Source organism: Neolamprologus brichardi, chromosome 12 (assembly GCF_056152115.1).
Source record: "Neolamprologus brichardi isolate AB-2024 chromosome 12, ASM5615211v1, whole genome shotgun sequence".
NCBI classification, from domain to species: domain Eukaryota; kingdom Metazoa; phylum Chordata; class Actinopteri; order Cichliformes; family Cichlidae; genus Neolamprologus; species Neolamprologus brichardi.
Genome location: NC_142115.1, coordinates 21330915 through 21348465, shown reverse-complemented (window position 1 = coordinate 21348465; position 17551 = coordinate 21330915). Strand labels below are relative to the sequence as shown.

Below are 17551 nucleotides of genomic sequence, written 5' to 3'. Positions count from 1 at the left end.
TTTTAATTTGAAAAGGCTCATCCGTTGATCTTCTGTAACTAGGCAACGAAACGCTTTCCTCCAAGTAGCAGCCAGACAGAACAGACGAAAACTTTAAATTTTGGTAGGAATAAAATTAAAAAGAGCAAATATTGAATATAGCTTAAATGTGTTGTGTTTCTGTTACTATTTGGCCTACAGTTAATTTAGGGCAAGGATAATAAGGAGAAGGCTTATATAAGTACCAAAAGGTAAGGTTAATCATAATGGAGCCACCCACAAGCTATGAAGCTGAAAAGCACCCAGTAGTGGGACAAGAACAAGACAGGGAAGAAGCAGGTAAGGATAAAGAAAAGGAAAACTCTGACATACCGAGGAGGACTGGGCAGTCTCAAGTCTACACTGCAACTAGAGACACACTTTTCTCAAAGAAGACAACTGATGCTGAAGCACATGTACTGGTAAGTATGTCCCAATCAGTGTTTATATTTGAGTGTAATTTGAAAGTATTTGTCTGTTTTACTTCACATATTCTTGGCAATACCCTAAACCTGTCCTTCATCCAGTCACTAGATTTCATCTGTGGCATGAACCCTGCTCTTCCCGTTTTCACTCTGCAAGACCAGGATGAGCTGGTTTTGCTCTATGCTGCGGCTCATGTTGGGATTATTTACAATCACACCTCAAAGTCCCGGCACATGCTTAAGGTAAAAATCACTTCAGCTTTTTGAACAATGTAAGAGTAAGTCATTGCTTTAAGTTGCAATAAACAGTCTGAGAAATCAGATCATGTTAGCCTGGTTTTTCATGTTAAATGTTCACAGTATATATCTTTTCATAACAGGTGTGCAGATTTATATATTCTCCTTAATGTCTTCAGGGGCACTCCCACTCCATTTCTTCTATGTGTGTGAGTGAAGACAGACGCTGGATTGCAACAGCAGACCGGGGACCAAATGGCATGGTGATCATATGGGACTCCTACTCTGGGTATCTCTTCATTCTTCACACATTGAGGCATTTTCACTGCATTAACCTTGCTCTCAATGGTAACCACTTATTTGATAAATGTTACAGTATTCCTGTGAACACGTTGTTTGACTGTCACCCTGACGCCGGTGTCATAGCAATAGCGTTTTCAAGCGACACAAAACATCTGGTAACACTTGGGACAGAAGAATTTCAAGTAAGTATGGCAGCTCAGGGCTGTCACAATATAAAATTTCCACCGAGCTATTGTGCTGGCAAAAAATACAAATAAAAAATAAATCACTGTAATCATAATATGTGTATGGAAAAAAAAAATGATAGCAGCATCAGTAAAATGTATCTAAATTAATCGCTCTTTTTTAAATTTGTTTTTCTAATATTTCAATGAAACAGCATTTTAGTCATTTTAGGTCATTTTTATAAGAGTCATATCACCATTTGGGATTGGCGGTCATATGGAAAAGAAGGTTTCGCAGGACGGTTTCTGTGAAAAAATAAGTACACCCCATGAATCGGTGGCTTTTAGAACCACCTTTAGTAGCAATAACCATTTTCTGTATGACTTTATCAGTCTCTTGCATTATTGTGGAAAACTTTTGACAATGAGGTTTGTGGGTATTCATTTATTCACAACTCTCTTAAGGTCCCAGCACAGCATTATCAGGTTATCATTATTTTAATCAGGTTGAGGTCTGGACTCTGACTAAAATCTTTGACCAAATTTTGACATTATGACCTAAAATCTCCACTTAGGTCTCATCTGTCCAAAGAACATTGTTACATAAGTCTTGTGATTTGTTCGGATGCAACTTTGCAAAACTAACCTGTTTTGCCATGTTCTTGTTAGAAGAGAAGAGGCTTTATCATGACAGCCCTTCTAGACCAGCCATACTTGATCAGTCTTTTTCTAATTTTCTAAATATAGCATTTATCATGCAAACCGAGGACCTTAGAGTCTCCGATGTAGCTCTTGGGGTTTTTTGCAGTTTCTCTGAGCAGGGGTGGATTTGCTGATACATCCATTCCTGGGAAGACTGTGAGACTGTATTAATACAAACCTAACCTGAAAGTTCCACACCAGCAAACTGCCAAAACTTCTCCTGTTATAGAGGTGCTCACACTTGATGAGGATCAGTTAATCAAAAGCATTTGATAAGCATATAGTGTACAGCAAAGATTATTAGATTAGATTTACATTTCATATTATATCTATATTTCTACATTTATCTGTCTATATTTATATAATATCTCTATCATCACCTGGCTGCTAAAGCAGTAAGTGTGCGCTTTCTTTTTCACATGACTGCAGCTGGTCAAAACAAGTTATAGCGCATGCAAGGTCTCCCTTTTAGTTAAATTTTAATACCAGACTAATCTTCTAGCCCTGTTACTTCCTGGTCAAAAGAAACGTGTAATATAGTCAAATTTCAACATTTGTAAGTATAGACTGTGAAATGTTGACAGTTTGGCCATATCGCAATGATGAAACAATTTTAGTGAAAAAGTGAACCAAATAGTGCAATTTTTGACCCACTCCTATGCAATCATAAGGCGTGTAGCTCAGAGAATGCTGCTGATGTAGAAGGTAACATTTTGTATGGCTTATTTAAATATACTGCAGCTATTACACAAAAAAAGCTGATTCTGAGGATGTTTTGTGAGAGGGAGCAATTGATAACTTTGCACATTGTATGCTGTCCTTTTCACACAAAATGGTGTAAGTCAGTTATTTAACCAGAACTGTCCAAACGTATGCAAAATTACAATTACATAGTTATTTATACTATTATCACATTTTATTTTACATATAACAGTTACACTGACACCCACAGTTTAGATACACCTAAAAAGAAAAGAGGTTACTGCTGAGATTATGAAACATGCTCTTCACGAAATTTTATATTAAGCAACACTTCCTGGTCTTAGAAACACTTACATACAAACACAACAGGATTCTCTTTCAAATATGTATATATGTATAAATATATATATATTTGTGTGTGGCCAATCTGAGCTGTTTTCCAAGCTTAAAAACAGCTAAGATCATTATATTTTTGAATTTGGTAGGACAAACAGTGCCTGTATGGTAAAAGCAAACTTCATGAACTGACAATCTGCTTAAATTATATGGCGATCTTTTCAGCGTGTGTGCATTTGGGACTGGACCAATGAATCAGAAAAGCCTTTGTGGTTTACCGAGCTCAATCCTAAATATGGTTTTCAGGTAAATATGCTTTCTCAGTATGTGAATAGAACCATTGCTTTATGGAAACGGCACTGTGGTGAACAGATGTTGAAGTGTTAAGCTGTTTTTCAGGATTACATCATGTTTAGGCTGAAGAATAGCTCTCAGCTGCTCAGCAGCAGTGAAAGTCATGTGTTATTCTACAGCAGCGTGAGTTCAGCTGTTCAGTATTTTTTTTAAAGCATATTACAACTGTTATGTATTTATTGTGATAGTGATAGACTCATCCTTTTTCAGGCAAGTGGAAGTCTGCAGTACACTGACCTGAAGTTCAAGAAGGTGAAGATAATCTTCTAAATTTGAAGTTGTTATTAAACTGTCTGTCTCATTATGTAACTGAATATATTGATTTGTGTTCTGGTGTGTTTTGCCATTACAGTTCAATAAGGAGACCAGCGGTGCTGCTGAATTTACTTCGGACCACTCTGAAAATTTTGGTGTGGCAAATATGTCTCTCAGTCGGTCTGTGTTTCACTGGGAAGAGCCTAAGATCTTAATAGCCTCTGGAGGGGGTGTTGTTGAGTGGCTTGTGAAAGAAGACACGGCCAATCGAATCAACCTCCAGCAACAGCAAATCACTGTTCTGGCCGTCACCGACAGGTGGGCACAGCAAGAAATATTGTCTGTTGTTGCATGTGAGTTGTGACCTGCATTTACCGGTTCCTAATCTATCTTTGTCTGTATGCTTGCACAGCTGCATCGTAACTTGCAATACTGAGAGCCACATCTGCTTTTACAATGGCAAATTCACCCTGCTCGCTTGGTACACTGAATTAAATCTGGATGCCATTGTTTCTATTTCATTTTCCAAAGAGTGGAAGAAGAGGCAGCGGGAGTACAGACTGGATTCCAAACCCTTAATTACCAGGTATACAAATTTACTCTACTACAGTGTTCGGCCTAAAGAGCCACTGAACCAGTACATCAGACTTTTACTGGCCATAAAAGAGACACCAGTCCAATTACTTTCTATACTCAAGTACATAGCAAATATTATTGGTAGATTTATATTTTATATTATAAATCTAAAGCTTGATGCACTGTAGTAACCACTGCTTCCCTTTTTAAATTCAGCCCTGTACGTTGCAGGTACCATTGCTAGAGAGAGATGGATTTATTTCTGTCAGCACTCAGCAAAAATACAAGATAGACAGACAGCTTCTATTTTACCTACTTCTCCTTATATGCGTTTGTGGTACTGCTATGTTTAACAAACTTGTGGTGGACAGGAGCAGACAAAACTGTGGCTTATTTTAAAAAACAGCTGAAAAATTCATCTGTTTAGACAGGCGTTTGGGTAATCTTCTTGTGTAATATGTTTTTTTTTTGTCTGCTGTATTTTTACATTCCCTGTAAAGTACTTTGTAACAGATTCCTGGCTTTAAAAGTGCTATGTAAATAAATTTTACTTACTTATTTTACTTACAAAAAGTTCACTTTTCTTCTTTTAATTTATGTGCAGAGGTAGTTTAAAGAGATTAAAAGAAAATAATAGTGAGCATCTATTTGTGTTCACAGAGGAATTGATCTGTGCTGGCCAATCAACATAGGCCACACACTTTTTTACTGGCTCAAAGCCATCAGGACACTTGTTATGTTGAACCCGATACTATATCTTCACGCTGAACTGTTTTACACAGCATAATGAAAATACAGATTATACATTTTTAGGCAAGCTGACCTGTCTTTTTCTGCAGGAACTTCACTGTGACCACTGTCAGTCACAGAGTTGTGCATGTGAATGCAGAGAGCCTCATCACTCGAATTGTGCTGGACGAGGATTATGAGCCTATACATGCACTGACATGCCACCCCAGTCAGTCAGCTGTGGTCACTGGCAACCACGGAGGCATTTTAGAAATGTGGGACTATAGCAGCAAAGTACGCAGTGGAAGAAAGGTCTTTAACACAGAGAAGCAGATTCAGTGTGTCACATTTGACCCTAAAGGTAAGGTCAGACTATGTTTAAAAAGAAAAGTGCTTCCATATCCTCAGTGTGTAAAAGCTGCTGTTAGATTTTGTTTGTCACATTTCATTTCTAAACAGGATTATATCTGGCTGTTGGTTTTGCAAGTGGAGCTGTTCACATACTGAATGCCAGAACCTTAGAGAGTGAACAAGAGGAAGCTTTACATTACACCAAAGACAGCATCCAACTCATCACCTTCTCCTCAGACTCAAAATATCTCGCCACTGCGGTGAGTGAGAGAACTGTGTGGATTGGAATTTGTTATAATGTATTGAGTTTTGTTAGAGCTGTCATTGTTACAGAAACATTTGTTGTTGTTGTTGTTGTTGTGAGATGATTTATGATTTGCGCGTCTGTCAGGATGCTGGAAAAGCAGTGTCAGTGTTTCACTTGATCACCAAAGAAGGCTCTTTACCTCAGTGGATGCATTTGGGTAGGATCCACTCTCACTACAAGCCCATCAAAGATCTTCTTTTTGGGGTTCACCTGGACAGCACCCAACCCAGACTACTCTCTCTGGGAATGGACTGCCAACTGGTTAGTCTACCTGGTCTAAGTTGCAGCACTCTTGTCTACTTTAGTGTTTTCTGCGGCTGTTTTTGACACTGATAATGGTACATGCAAATCTCTGTGCTTGTGTGGAACTGAATAAAAGGTGGAGTACGACCTGGAGAACAGCAGCGTGGACCGGCTTGTCATCTTAAGCTCGGAGCGCATTGAGCAAAGCGGCGTGCCAATGTGCATGACTTGGTATCCTCCCCTAACGGCAGAGCAGTTTCTCCTCATCATCACAGATCAATATAAGATGAGGCTTTTCAACAGCACAACAAAGATGTGCAGGTCTGCAAAATACTGTAACAAGATCAGTCAGATGTTGTGTCACAGCAAAATACTCACGCATCTCTATTACACGTTTTACAAAAACAGAAAGACCCTTCAAGGCCCAACATATGGCTCTCCAATTAAAAAGATAGTTGTTCTTCCCAAGTCTGAAAAAGCTGATACAAACTCATATTACCTGGTGTTCATCACAATGGAAAAGGTCAGTGTTTGCAGTATTTTACTGACAAATGTTTGACTTTCACTTCCACCAAATGGTGGGTCTTGTTTAAATTCCTGCAGTCGACTGAATACAGAAGTCTTTTGTGTCTTTCTTTTCTCTGATCAAATTGTCATCACATTGACAGTGATACTGTCATGAAGAGTATTTTGTATTTTCTTTAGTTGGGTCTCCAGATTCTGCCACTGGATGGGAACCCCTACAAGTCGAATGCTTTGATCTGCCATTCAGCAGGAGTGTCTGCGTTTGCCTGCTCCTATGATGGCAGATTCATTTTCACAGCAGGAGGAGCAGACTGCACAGTCCTTTCATGGGAAATAAACTTGAAGTATGTTTTTTTTTCTAAATAGCAACCTTGTAATCAGTCGAAATGAAAGAGCAGTATAATGATGTTTCCTGAAATCTGTCTCCTTTCCTGTGATGAATGTAGTGTGCTTGAGGCAGCAGCCGCTTTCGGCGGAAAGGACATGGTACCTTTTTACAATCTCTTAGAGGGAGGACGAGATGGCAAGTTCTACAGAGTGAGTAAAATTTTTCCTTTTTCTGCTGAGCTTTAAGTAAACAAGCATAGCATTATTCAGATTTTTTTAGACTGAAACATGTTAGAGGCACACTTACTCAAGTGTTTGTTAATGCAAATATATCAGCTTGGATATGGCAGCAGTGTATGTAGACATGGTCAAGATGATGATCAAGGCACCCTGCTGAAGGCCAAACTGAGCATCAGAATGGGGAAAAAAGGTGATTTAAGTAACTTTGAATGTGGCATGGTTGTTAGTGCCAGATGGGCTCATCTGAGTTTTTCAAAAACTGCTGCTCTGCGAGTATTTTCCCACACAACCAATTCTACGTTTCACAGAGTCTAAATACCCAGTGAGCGGCAGTTCTCTGGGGAAAAAATGTGTTGCTGATTTCCCGAGTCAGAGGAGAATATCAATACTGCTTTGACCTGACAGAAAGGCAACAGTAACTTAAATGACCACTTCTTGCAACGAACGTATGCAGAAGATTAACTCTTTGAAGCAGATGGGCTACAGCAGGACATCCCAATCATCTCCCAGTGTCACAGTGGATCAGGTCAGGAGGCAACTGAGGAAGCTTCGCCCCAGGAAGGCAGCAGGCCCAGACAAGGTGTGTCCGAGGACGCTAAAGGCGTGTGCTGCTGAACTTGGGGAGCCGGTACAACGAGTCTTCAATCTCAGTCTGCGACTGGGGAGAGTGCCCGCCCTATGGAAGACATCCTGCATCATCCCAGTCCCCAAAAGGAACCGGCCCAATGAGCTGAATGACTTCTGACCGGTGGCACTGACGTCACGTTATGAAGACTCTAGAGCGGCTCTTCCTCAACCTCCTCCGACCACAGGTACAACATGCCCAGGACCCACTACAGTTTGCATACAAGGCAGATGTCGGAGTGGAGGATGCCATCCTGTACCTCCTACACAGAGCCCACTCACACCTGGATAAGGGAAAAGGCACGGTCAGGATCCTGTTTCTTGACTTTTCCAGTGCCTTTAATACCATCCAGCCCTGCCTGCTTCAGGAAAAACTAAACAGGATGCAGGTGGACCCCTGCCTGGTCACTTGGATCTCCGACTACCTCACTGACAGACCACAGTACCTCAGGCTGAAGGACATCATGTCTGACACTGTGGTCAGCAGCACAGGAGCACCACAGGAAACTGTGCTGTCCCCTCTTCTCTTCACCCTGTACACCTCTGACTTCTGCTACAACTCTGAATTATGCCATATTCAGAAGTTTGCAGACGACACAGCCATCGTGGGGTGTATCTGGGATAATCAGGAAGAGGAGTACAGACGTCTGGTGAGGAACTTCGTCACATGGAGTCACACAAACCACCTGCAACTCAACACCTCAAAGACCAAGAAACTGGTTGTGGACTTTGGGAGGTCCAGAGCAGGTCCACTGCCGGTTAAGATAGAGGGAGAGGAGGTGGAGGTGGTCAACAAGTACAAGTACCTCGGGCTGTGGGTGGACAGCAAACTGGACTGGTCATGCAACACAGAGCACCTGTGTAAAAAAGCCCAAAGCCGACTGTACTTCCTCAGGAGGCTGAGGTCTTTTAACATCTGCAGGAAGCTCCTCAGGATGTTGCTTGAGTACTTTTCTATGCTGTGGTGTGCTGGGGGAGCAGCACAGCAAAGAAGGACTCATCCAGGCTGGAAAAACTGATCAGGAAGGCTGGCTCTGTGGTCGGCATGAAGCTGGACAGTCTGGTGACAGTGGCAGAGAAAAGGACACTAAAAAAACTGCTGGACATTATGGACAATGCTGGGCATCCTCTGCACACGGCCATAAACAACCAGAGGAGTCTGTTCAGTGACAAGTTGCTTCTCCCAAAGACAAGAACCAACAGACTTAAAAACTCCTTTGTCCCACACGCCATCAAACTGTTTAACTCCTCTCTGGAGGGGAGAGGGAGGGGAAACAGGAGGACAAAGGAGGGGGGAACAATTAAGCTGTAGTGCCTCTTCACTGTGCAATTCTTTTTGTTAATAACCAACGGTGCAATAGACTTCAATACTTGAAATGTGCAATTCCCTTGTATTCTTATTCCTATTTATTCTATTTATCCCTTTTGTATACTCTTTATTTATATATGTCTCTGTATTTATATATGTGTATATATGGTATTCTGCTCACATTCTGTAATTTCTGTCGGTGCTGTGCTATTTGGAAACCGAATTTCCCAGAGGAACCCACCTGAGGGATTAATAAAGTTTTATTTTATCTTATCTCTCTTATCTAATCTTACAGCAGCTAAAAACCACACCGGGTGCCTCTTCTGTCTGCTAAGAACAGGAAATTGAAGCCACAATTCACACAAGCTCACCAAAATTGGACAGGGAAGATTGGAAAAAACATCAGATGTCTAATGAGTCTCAATTTCTATTGTAACAATCATATCGTAAACATCAAAGCATGGTTATCCTGTCTTGTATCGGTGGTTCAGTTTGGTGGTGATGGTTTAATGCTCAGCTGAGCACCAACCGACTCCACTCTGCCATCTATTCAGCAGTATGTGGACTATAAAACATGGGATAATAAAACTCTTGACAGACATGTGCAGACAGCAGGAATGCATACAAAGCCCCCGCCCTGCCCCCAGTAGGTATTTCAGACAACAACCTGGTCCTGTTAAGATCTCAATATGTCCCTGTTCTTCAAAGACTCCATGTTGCCATGAAGTCTGTGATGAGGTGGATTCAGGAAGCTTGCGAAGTTCTGCTCCATACTGCCCTTCGACAATGCAGAGTCGGACAAGCCACATGGGGATGACATCATCAGAATCGTGGGTTGTATCACAAGTTATATAAATTTCTGCAAGGATACCATTGTCCTAAACAGCATGCCCGATGTTTACCTAAGAACAAACCCTGGATCACCATTGACCTGAAAGCCCTAATGAATGAAAAAAAGAGGGTTTTCAGTTCAGGAAACAAGAACGAGTAAAAAAGGATACAGTACCGGACCCCCTCCCCACACAGCACCAATCTTAACACCTCATCAGTAATCAAACGTTCTTCCATTTTGTGTTCCTCTGTCATGTCAGTGAGAGACAGGAAGTCACTAAACAAACTGCTCTCAATCATCCGCTCCACACTACAGAGGGACCAGAGCTCATTCTCCCTCAGATTTAGTGCTACCATAAAGAATGCTACAGAAAATAATTCCCACAGTCCTTTATATAACTCTACCATAATTCTTCTTTTTGTGACAGGTGAACACACCTGTCAGGATATAAAAAAAATTCCAAACACATTTACACACTTTTTGCACTACCTCAGATTACAATAACTTCACTATGACCCTATGGTACTTTTAGTTTTAACTTTCAGCAGTTCTGAAAGCAAAGTGGTCCAACATGGACAATCGTCATGTAACTAATAAAGTGCCCAGGGAATGTCCACTGGCATTAATGGCATTATATAATATGGTATTTTGTGCACCCAAAACTACAATACATGTATGTATTTGTTTGATTTCTGGTTATTAAGCACCTTAATATAAATGTCTTTTTTTAATTTACAGAGCTCTGTTGTTAAAATTTTATGTATTAATTCTCCTCCTTTTACTTACAATTTTTTTCTTTTTAAATTGTGTTTATTTCATTGAGCTGTTCTTTTTTCTTTTTTTTAAAATTTAAACCTACATGACCTACACGATAATTTCCCAACTTTCCCCAAAAAAGTTTATTTAATCTAATGGACTTAGATTTATGAATTTCATTGTGCTTTTAATTCTGTTGGTTTTCAGAGAGAAAGGCATATGTGCATGAATTTCGCTTATTTAATTGAACTTTTCTTTAAAAAATATGAGCCTACACTTTTTTATGCATGGCTATACAAAATTAATTTACAGAGAAATATATATAAAAAAAAAATATGGCAACTATTTTGGACACTCGCAACTGAAGACCAATGCACATGGCCACGCATAAAATGTATTTCTAAATAGTACAAGAAAATAAGATAAGTCCTCGCCCTAGTACAAGTTTTTAAACTGTTGTTTACTGTGACATTTTAATCAGTAATGGGAGTTCTTCTGTCTTTAGGAGATGGAGGATTTTTTTTATTACTGCCAAGTCCATCATCAAGGCGTGGACTCGATGGAGAAACGACAAGTGTCTTGCAAAATCCCCTTGTCAGAGGTTTCCTCTCTCATGAGAGCTTTGGGGTACTATCCTACTGAACAAGAGGTAAATTCAGTGAAACTAAAACTGGCACTTAATCTCAACCTTTAATAACAGTTAAACATATTTTCTTCACCAGATAGAAGACATGCAAAATGAAGTTAAGTTCAGTAAGTATGCTGAAACAGGAAAATATGTAAATGACATTGACCTGGAGGAATTTATCAAGCTGTATGTCAACCACCGGCCGGCCTTCAGCATCTCTAGCAGTGATCTAGTTAGAGCTTTTTGGGCCCTTGGGAATGTTGACAGCACAGGACAGCCCGTCCTACAGAGACAAGAGCTGATAGAACTTCTACAGGTTCGAGGTAACGAGAATGATTGGTCAGCATCTTACTGGTTATAAATCTTAATCCTATGGTCCATGTTTTATTGTCAGTTTTTATTGGCTCATCCAACACGTTTGTTATTTTGATATTAAACCCAGGAGAACACATGACAGAGGAAGAGGTGGTGGAGTGTTTCACTGCTCTTTTAGGCCTCGATGATGTGGAGGAGGAGGAAGAAGGAGCGGGACTGTCTGAACCTAAAAGTGTGTAATACAACAACACATACTTCCAAGTCATTACCAAAAAATTCACATAAATGCTGAGAATAAAATCTGTTTTTCTGTGCATGTACTCAGGTGGACATTCAGAGTATACACTGGACTCTGTGATCCCAAGTGAGATATCTGTGGAGACATTCACAGGTCAGATCCTGGGCTTCACGTCCTCAGCAGAACAGAGCAGAGCAGGAAGTCTTCCCCTCCAGAGTGATGAACCAAAAACGTCTGCCTGAGAATCTGTGTTTATGACGAGGTTTTAGCTCTGCTGGTCTGTTTAAAGACCAGCAGTATTACTGTGTGTGTTATTAACATAAGGTAGAGTGTAATCTGTGTTTAGCTTAAAATATAAAACATTATATCTTATACTAATACAAAAAGTCAGTTAAGCAGTAGAGTTTTTTTCTGTTGATATTTGAGTGTTTCTGATGACAATCGCTTCTACATGTTAAATGTAGAAAATGCATTCTAATAAAGGAAGATTTAAAACAAGTCTTGTTCTCTTTTATCAGCCGCTCCCTTTAGGGGTCGCCACAGCGGATCATTTGGCTTCACAGGATCTTCTGTCAAATCATCCTGCTGCATGTCCTCCTTCACCACACCCACGGATCTTCTCTGAGGTCTTCCTCTTTTCTTTCTACCTTGCAGCTCAATATTCTAAAGCCCTTTTTCTGATTATATCACCTATCCTCACCAAACCATCTCAGACTTGTTTCTCTAACCTTGTCTCCAAACCACTAAACCCGATCCTTAAAGATACTTTCACAAATCACAAGCGTGATCCCTCGTCTTTCCTCGCTGCAGAAACGTGCCTGTGGCTGCAGGGTCTCACTAGTGGGCGGGGCTCTGAGGCGGCCCAATCAGAGGCGCGTTTCGACAGGAACTTCCTGCTCTGGGCAAAGGGTTCAGTGAGCAGCTTCTTGTCAGCTGGTCGTTGAGACTCGTAGCTACGTCAACTCAAGACAACAAGTTAAGTTGGGAGTTTAATGACCGACAGCGAGCTTAGCGATGAGTGAACCGAGGGCCTCGACTCCGCGGCGTGAAGCTGGTGAAGTTTAACGGTCGGCGTGTTCTCCGGAGAGACTCATGAAAGGGAGAGTTTTATTGTTCTAGCTTGCTGGCTAACTTTAGCCATTTGTCTGGTGAGTTATCGACATGGCTATGAGCGAAGTGTCCCTGCGGCACAAATACCGTTGCCCTTCCGCGAGCATAAAGCAGGAGCAGGATGACGACTCGGACGCGGAGGAGACTCACCTAGGGCTGAGGAAGGCAGAAGGACTGGAGTCTCAGATCATCCATAGCGGACACTTCATGGTGTCCTCGCCCCACACCGAGCATCCGCCGAAGAAAGGCTACGACTTCGACACTGTCAACAAACAAACGTGTCAGACCTATCATTTTGGAAAAGCAAGCTCGTCGCACTTCTCCATAGACGCCTCACTGACAAAGCTCTTTGAGTGCATGACTCTGGCGTATAGGTAAGTTATGGCGAACTATGTAAACACATGGGGAATATTCATTTTCACTTTAGCTCCTCCTCACCCACTCCTCCACGCTGAGCTTTCCTCTATGTGCAGAGTCAGGCATGGGGCGACTGCATGCGGTCACGAGTCTTCCTTAACTTCCTGCTCAATGATCATGATTTTGTAGGGAGTGTGGTCCTGGAGATAGATGTAGAAGCCTTACTGAGATCAAGGAACTAGACACAGAGAAAAGACTGTTTAAAGTCATGCTTTAAATTATGTAGGGATTTAGGTTGAATTGTGTAAATTACCTGCTAAAAATATCCCCTGTAACTCATATCACAACAACATCATCAGGTTGTGAATTTGCAGTATTTTTTTATTTTGTAGAAATGTTGGCCACCTTTCCAGTAAGACTACTTTCTTTTGATTGGGTGCTTCTTTAAAAAAGTTAGTTAGCACTAACTACTACAACTCGCATTCACTCAACCACACACACATACACTGACTTTCCTGAGACAGTTGGGAGTTTAATGACCGACAGCGAGCTTAGCGATGAGTGAACCGAGGGCCTCGACTCCGCGGCCCTCGGTTCACTCTGTATGTATGTGTGTGTGTGTGTGTGTGTGTGTGAAAATGGCCAAGCCACATTGTCCAAAAGACTCACACAGTGTGCAGTACAGTAAATAATACTCAGTACAGTAAATACATGCAAAAATGATGCAACGGAAAAGAATTGGACAAGAGGGACAGGCTGTAAAATTTGACAGGAAGAATGGAAAGACGGGAAACTGTGAGCCAACCCCTTTGGATCGTAATAAACATGTTCCCGTTAAGGCACTTTGGAATTTTTTTTTTTTTTTTTTAATTTAATGGTCAGTCTTTTTACAATTCAGCACTCAGATATCAGAATGGTACACCTGCATCCCTGAAGTCCACAAAGCGTCAGTGATTTTTATCATTGAATGTTTGACTCTCCCATCTTGTTGTTATCTGACACTGAACAGACAGAACTGCTACTGTGATGTAATCATTAAGCGCACATGCTGTAAACATACCTGCACATACAGATGAGTTCCTCCAGTGCTCACTTGTCTCAACATTACCGACGTGTGTGTCTGTGTATTAGTGATGTTACTGTTTGCGTAAGCAGCAGGAGCAGCCGCCATCATCTTGTTGTATAACTTGTAACTCAAGCATGACTTTAAACAGGGTTCCTTTTTCTTGTCTGCCTTTGCTTTCCCACTCTTGTGGTTAGACATAAGTCACGGGTTGAGCAGGCGAACCGCACATGTGGTTTATTTTCACACCTTTTTTTAATGTGATTATACATTTTTATTTATTTACATTTTGTCCTGCGGCCCACCTCTGTTCAAATATAATTAGCCAAATTTAGGCCGCGCAGTTGGTGAAACTCTTTCGACAGACACATAACTCCTGTCAGAGGATGGTGCTCCCTTATTTTTTTACTAATTGATAGGTGTTGGATCAGTATAGCCGCTAAGTATCACTATTAGGCTTTAAAAAAACCTGTGATCATTTCACCTGAAAAAGATACATTTTTAATTGATACGCGATTAACGTGTGCATGATCAATTAATCAAAGAAAAAAACTGTTTGTGATTTGCTAATGCAGGTTATTCTTACAGTATCTTAAAGGTTTTGGTTTGGTCTTACAGTTATTTCACTGATGTCTTTCTTTCCTTTTCAGTGGTAAGTTGGTGTCTCCAAAGTGGAAGAACTTCAAAGGGCTAAAACTGCTTTGGAGAGACAAGATTCGCCTGAACAACGCCATATGGCGAGCCTGGTACATCCAATGTAAGAGTTCCACCGTGCTTTTCATTTCATACACAAAATGTGAAAGTGACTGTTTTTGGTTAATATTTAATTAAACATTGCCTTCAGTGTAACACAATTTGAATCAATCATAGAATCCAGTTATTTTTTGAAGTGATTACTGTTTTGTGGTTTCTTTTGATGTGCTGCTCTTGGTTTCTCTATCTGCATAGCTATTTTCTTCCCAAATGTATTTTGCACCAGGTATGTTTAGTTTCATTCCTATTTAATTAGTTTTCAGCTAATTAAAGTGGAAATAAATGTATGTTTAAAAGAAAAAGAATTCAACACAAAATGATTGACTATGTTTAAGGTTTTTGTCATAATTTATCAGCCCTATATTCTACTAAGAAGCCTAATACAGTACTGTGGAAGTCTCGAGGCACTCCTCATTTCTTTAAGTTTTGCTTCCGGACCTTTGTGTAATTTTTTTTAAAGTGGTCTTGAGCAGTAGTTCTCCAGGCTTAAAAGTCTTTCAAAGTTTTTCTGTGGACAGCAGCTGCTTTTTTTCAGTCCGTTAATTCTACCTCACCCTTTTCAAAGAGATAATTTTATTAAGCGACTTAATGCTGCTATATATGACACTAAAGCATATAAAAGGCATATAACTCCAGGGATTAAGCAGTGTTGTGTCTACTCATAACACTGAACTTATCAACTTATTTGTTTCTGTCAGGTTTTACATGTGACTTTATCTGTCTCTCACATTATTGTGAAGAAATTTGGCCCGCTCTTTTTTTTTTTTTTTTTTTTTTTTTTACAACGTTGTTTCAGGTCAGTTTTGCAGGCGTTCATTTATGCACAGTTCTCTTAAGGTCCTGGCACATCATTTCAGTCAGGTTGATGCCTGGAATTTGACTGGGCCATTGGAAAACCTCAATTCCAAGTTTGAGCCGAGCTTTAGCTATTGAACAGATGGCTTCACATTTGTATCAAGAATGCACTCTGACAGTTAGTGTCTGTGTGTCTGTGTTTGGTTTATTTTGCAAACTTTGCAAGCTGTGCTGACATGTTCCTTTAGAGAGCAGAGGAGTTCTCCTGGCAACTGTTCCAAACAAGCTGTGCTTGTTCAGTGTTTTTGAAGTGATCTAAATGTAACATTTAACATGCTAACTGAAGCCTGAAGAGTCTGAGATGTAGGCTTGAGGGGTTTTTTGTGTGTTTTAAAAAATATATATATTTATTTTTTTATTTTTATTGTTTGACTTTTTTCTGGGACATCTCCCCTTTGGATTATGTTAATATACACCTGAATGCTCCAGGTGAGCTTTGCGGATGATCAGTTAATTAATCAAGTGCATTTGATTTCCAGTGCCTTCCTTTCTTAAAGCTATCTAAACAGTAAGGGTATAGTTATTCACAGGACTGCATAGAGCCTGTGAAAACTTTGTTTTTCATGTGACTTTAGATCCTGGGGGGAAATCAGGTCAGAGCACAGGAAGTGTGGAATCCGCAGTATAAGTGTTTGATGGGCTTCATAAAAATCTCTTGCTATACCAGATAAATTAGAAGCCATTTACAAATAACAAAGAAATACTGGATAGGATGAGATATGCACTTAATAATGATACTAAAGGGAATGGAGAGGATGTCATGCTGGTCTTACTTCCACCATAATAGATCTTAGAGACAGTTTCTGATCTTCTGTTTCCAGTATCCTTTCATACACAGGCTTGATCCAGCAGTGTGAGAGCAGAGTGAAGGGGTTTGGAGAAACCTGTAATCAAGCTCTCTTATTATCACTGTTGAAATCTTTTACACATTTTGTGGGACATGTACTGACCTGAATACTGCTCTTAAAAACGCTTTGTTGGAATGGACTATTAGTATCATGGTTAGGACATGTCAGCATGCTTTTGTCACTGAAATTATAGTTCAAGCTTCTATTTGTGTTTATAGATAGCTACTTGTGGTCCTTCTGATATAATACTTTATCGCATGTGAACATGTTTCTTGGAAGTCGTTACTACAGCAGAGGCTTAGCCACTTTTCCAGACATGCAGTAAACCTAATTCTAGAAAAAAATGAAAAGTAAACAAAGAAGCACACGGACTACACTTATAATCCATGTTTTACAAGCTGAGCCACTATGTTTTGGCTAATATATTTCAAAGTTATACCAGCCTGACGATAGATGACTTAAAACGGAAAGCTGCATGTCTTAAATACACTTTGATGTGAATCCAAGGTCACCACAGGTGACGCCTGATTTGTGGAAGTGACTAATAGTAACTTTCATTTGCATCACTAAGTAAACTAAATCTGGGTCAAGTGTTTTCTGAGCTGGGTGAGTTATAACTAAACAAATAGAGCTATTTATTTTAACAATGAAGCTTTAATTTGCAGTTGTAGTCAAAACGTTACATCCACTCATCGTGGGTATAAATGTTGTAGCAATTTTGGGCCTTTGGTCAATTTGTTGAACTCTTCTTTTTCTACGGTGGAAAAAGAAAAGGGTAAATATATAGACGCAGTCATTTAGAAATGAGCGTATTCTAGTTTGTTTTGTTTTTTGTTTTTTAAATCACCAGAGATGTATGCAGTACAATCATTCCACCCTGGAAAAATAGCAGTTTGAAGAAGTCATTAGGGGACCAAAATAACCTTGACATTCGTATGCATGATGAATGTATGGAAACCTTAACTGTACATACCTGTTATGTTGCTTGTTTTTTTCATATTCTGCAAATATCTTTTTCTAAGATGGAAAAATCCAACTCTCTATTTTAAACTTGAGTTATTTTTCAAAC

The 17551-nt window shown here is 40.1% G+C and overlaps 2 protein-coding genes across 4 annotated transcripts in view; both read left to right on the top strand.

Moving 5' to 3' along the window:
• The first annotated feature begins 51 nt into the window (after positions 1-51).
• On the top strand, positions 52-11994 carry cfap251 (cilia and flagella associated protein 251). Its single transcript, XM_006789704.2, has 20 exons — positions 52-440; positions 546-686; positions 860-969; positions 1057-1165; positions 3113-3193; positions 3287-3364; positions 3452-3493; positions 3594-3814; positions 3909-4082; positions 4912-5162; positions 5261-5412; positions 5544-5720; positions 5839-6023; positions 6111-6225; positions 6408-6571; positions 6674-6764; positions 10821-10964; positions 11038-11266; positions 11386-11490; positions 11584-11994. The coding sequence occupies exons 1-20, from the start codon at positions 246-248 to the stop codon at positions 11736-11738; spliced, it is 2919 nt and encodes a 972-aa protein (XP_006789767.2). The 5' UTR covers positions 52-245; the 3' UTR covers positions 11739-11994.
• A 413-nt stretch (positions 11995-12407) lies between these two features.
• Positions 12408-17551, top strand: part of mlxip (MLX interacting protein) — a 34684-nt gene continuing 29540 nt past the window's right edge. For all 3 annotated transcript variants that reach the window (XM_006789703.3, XM_035907312.2, XM_006789702.3), the window contains exons 1-2: positions 12408-12980; positions 14677-14783. In XM_006789703.3, the coding sequence (XP_006789766.2) occupies positions 12658-12980; positions 14677-14783 (430 nt within the window). In that variant the 5' untranslated portion in view covers positions 12408-12657. The remainder of the gene's footprint in view (positions 12981-14676; positions 14784-17551) is intronic.

Coding starts and splice junctions, on each gene's coding strand:
- cfap251 (XM_006789704.2), top strand. CDS start 246: ATGGAGCCACCCACAAGCTATGAAGCTGAAAAGCACCCAGTAGTGGGA. Junction 4,083..4,911: donor TCCAAACCCTTAATTACCAG/GTATACAAATTT, acceptor CTTTTTCTGCAG/GAACTTCACTGTGACCACTG. Junction 6,765..10,820: donor GAGATGGCAAGTTCTACAGA/GTGAGTAAAATT, acceptor TTCTGTCTTTAG/GAGATGGAGGATTTTTTTTA.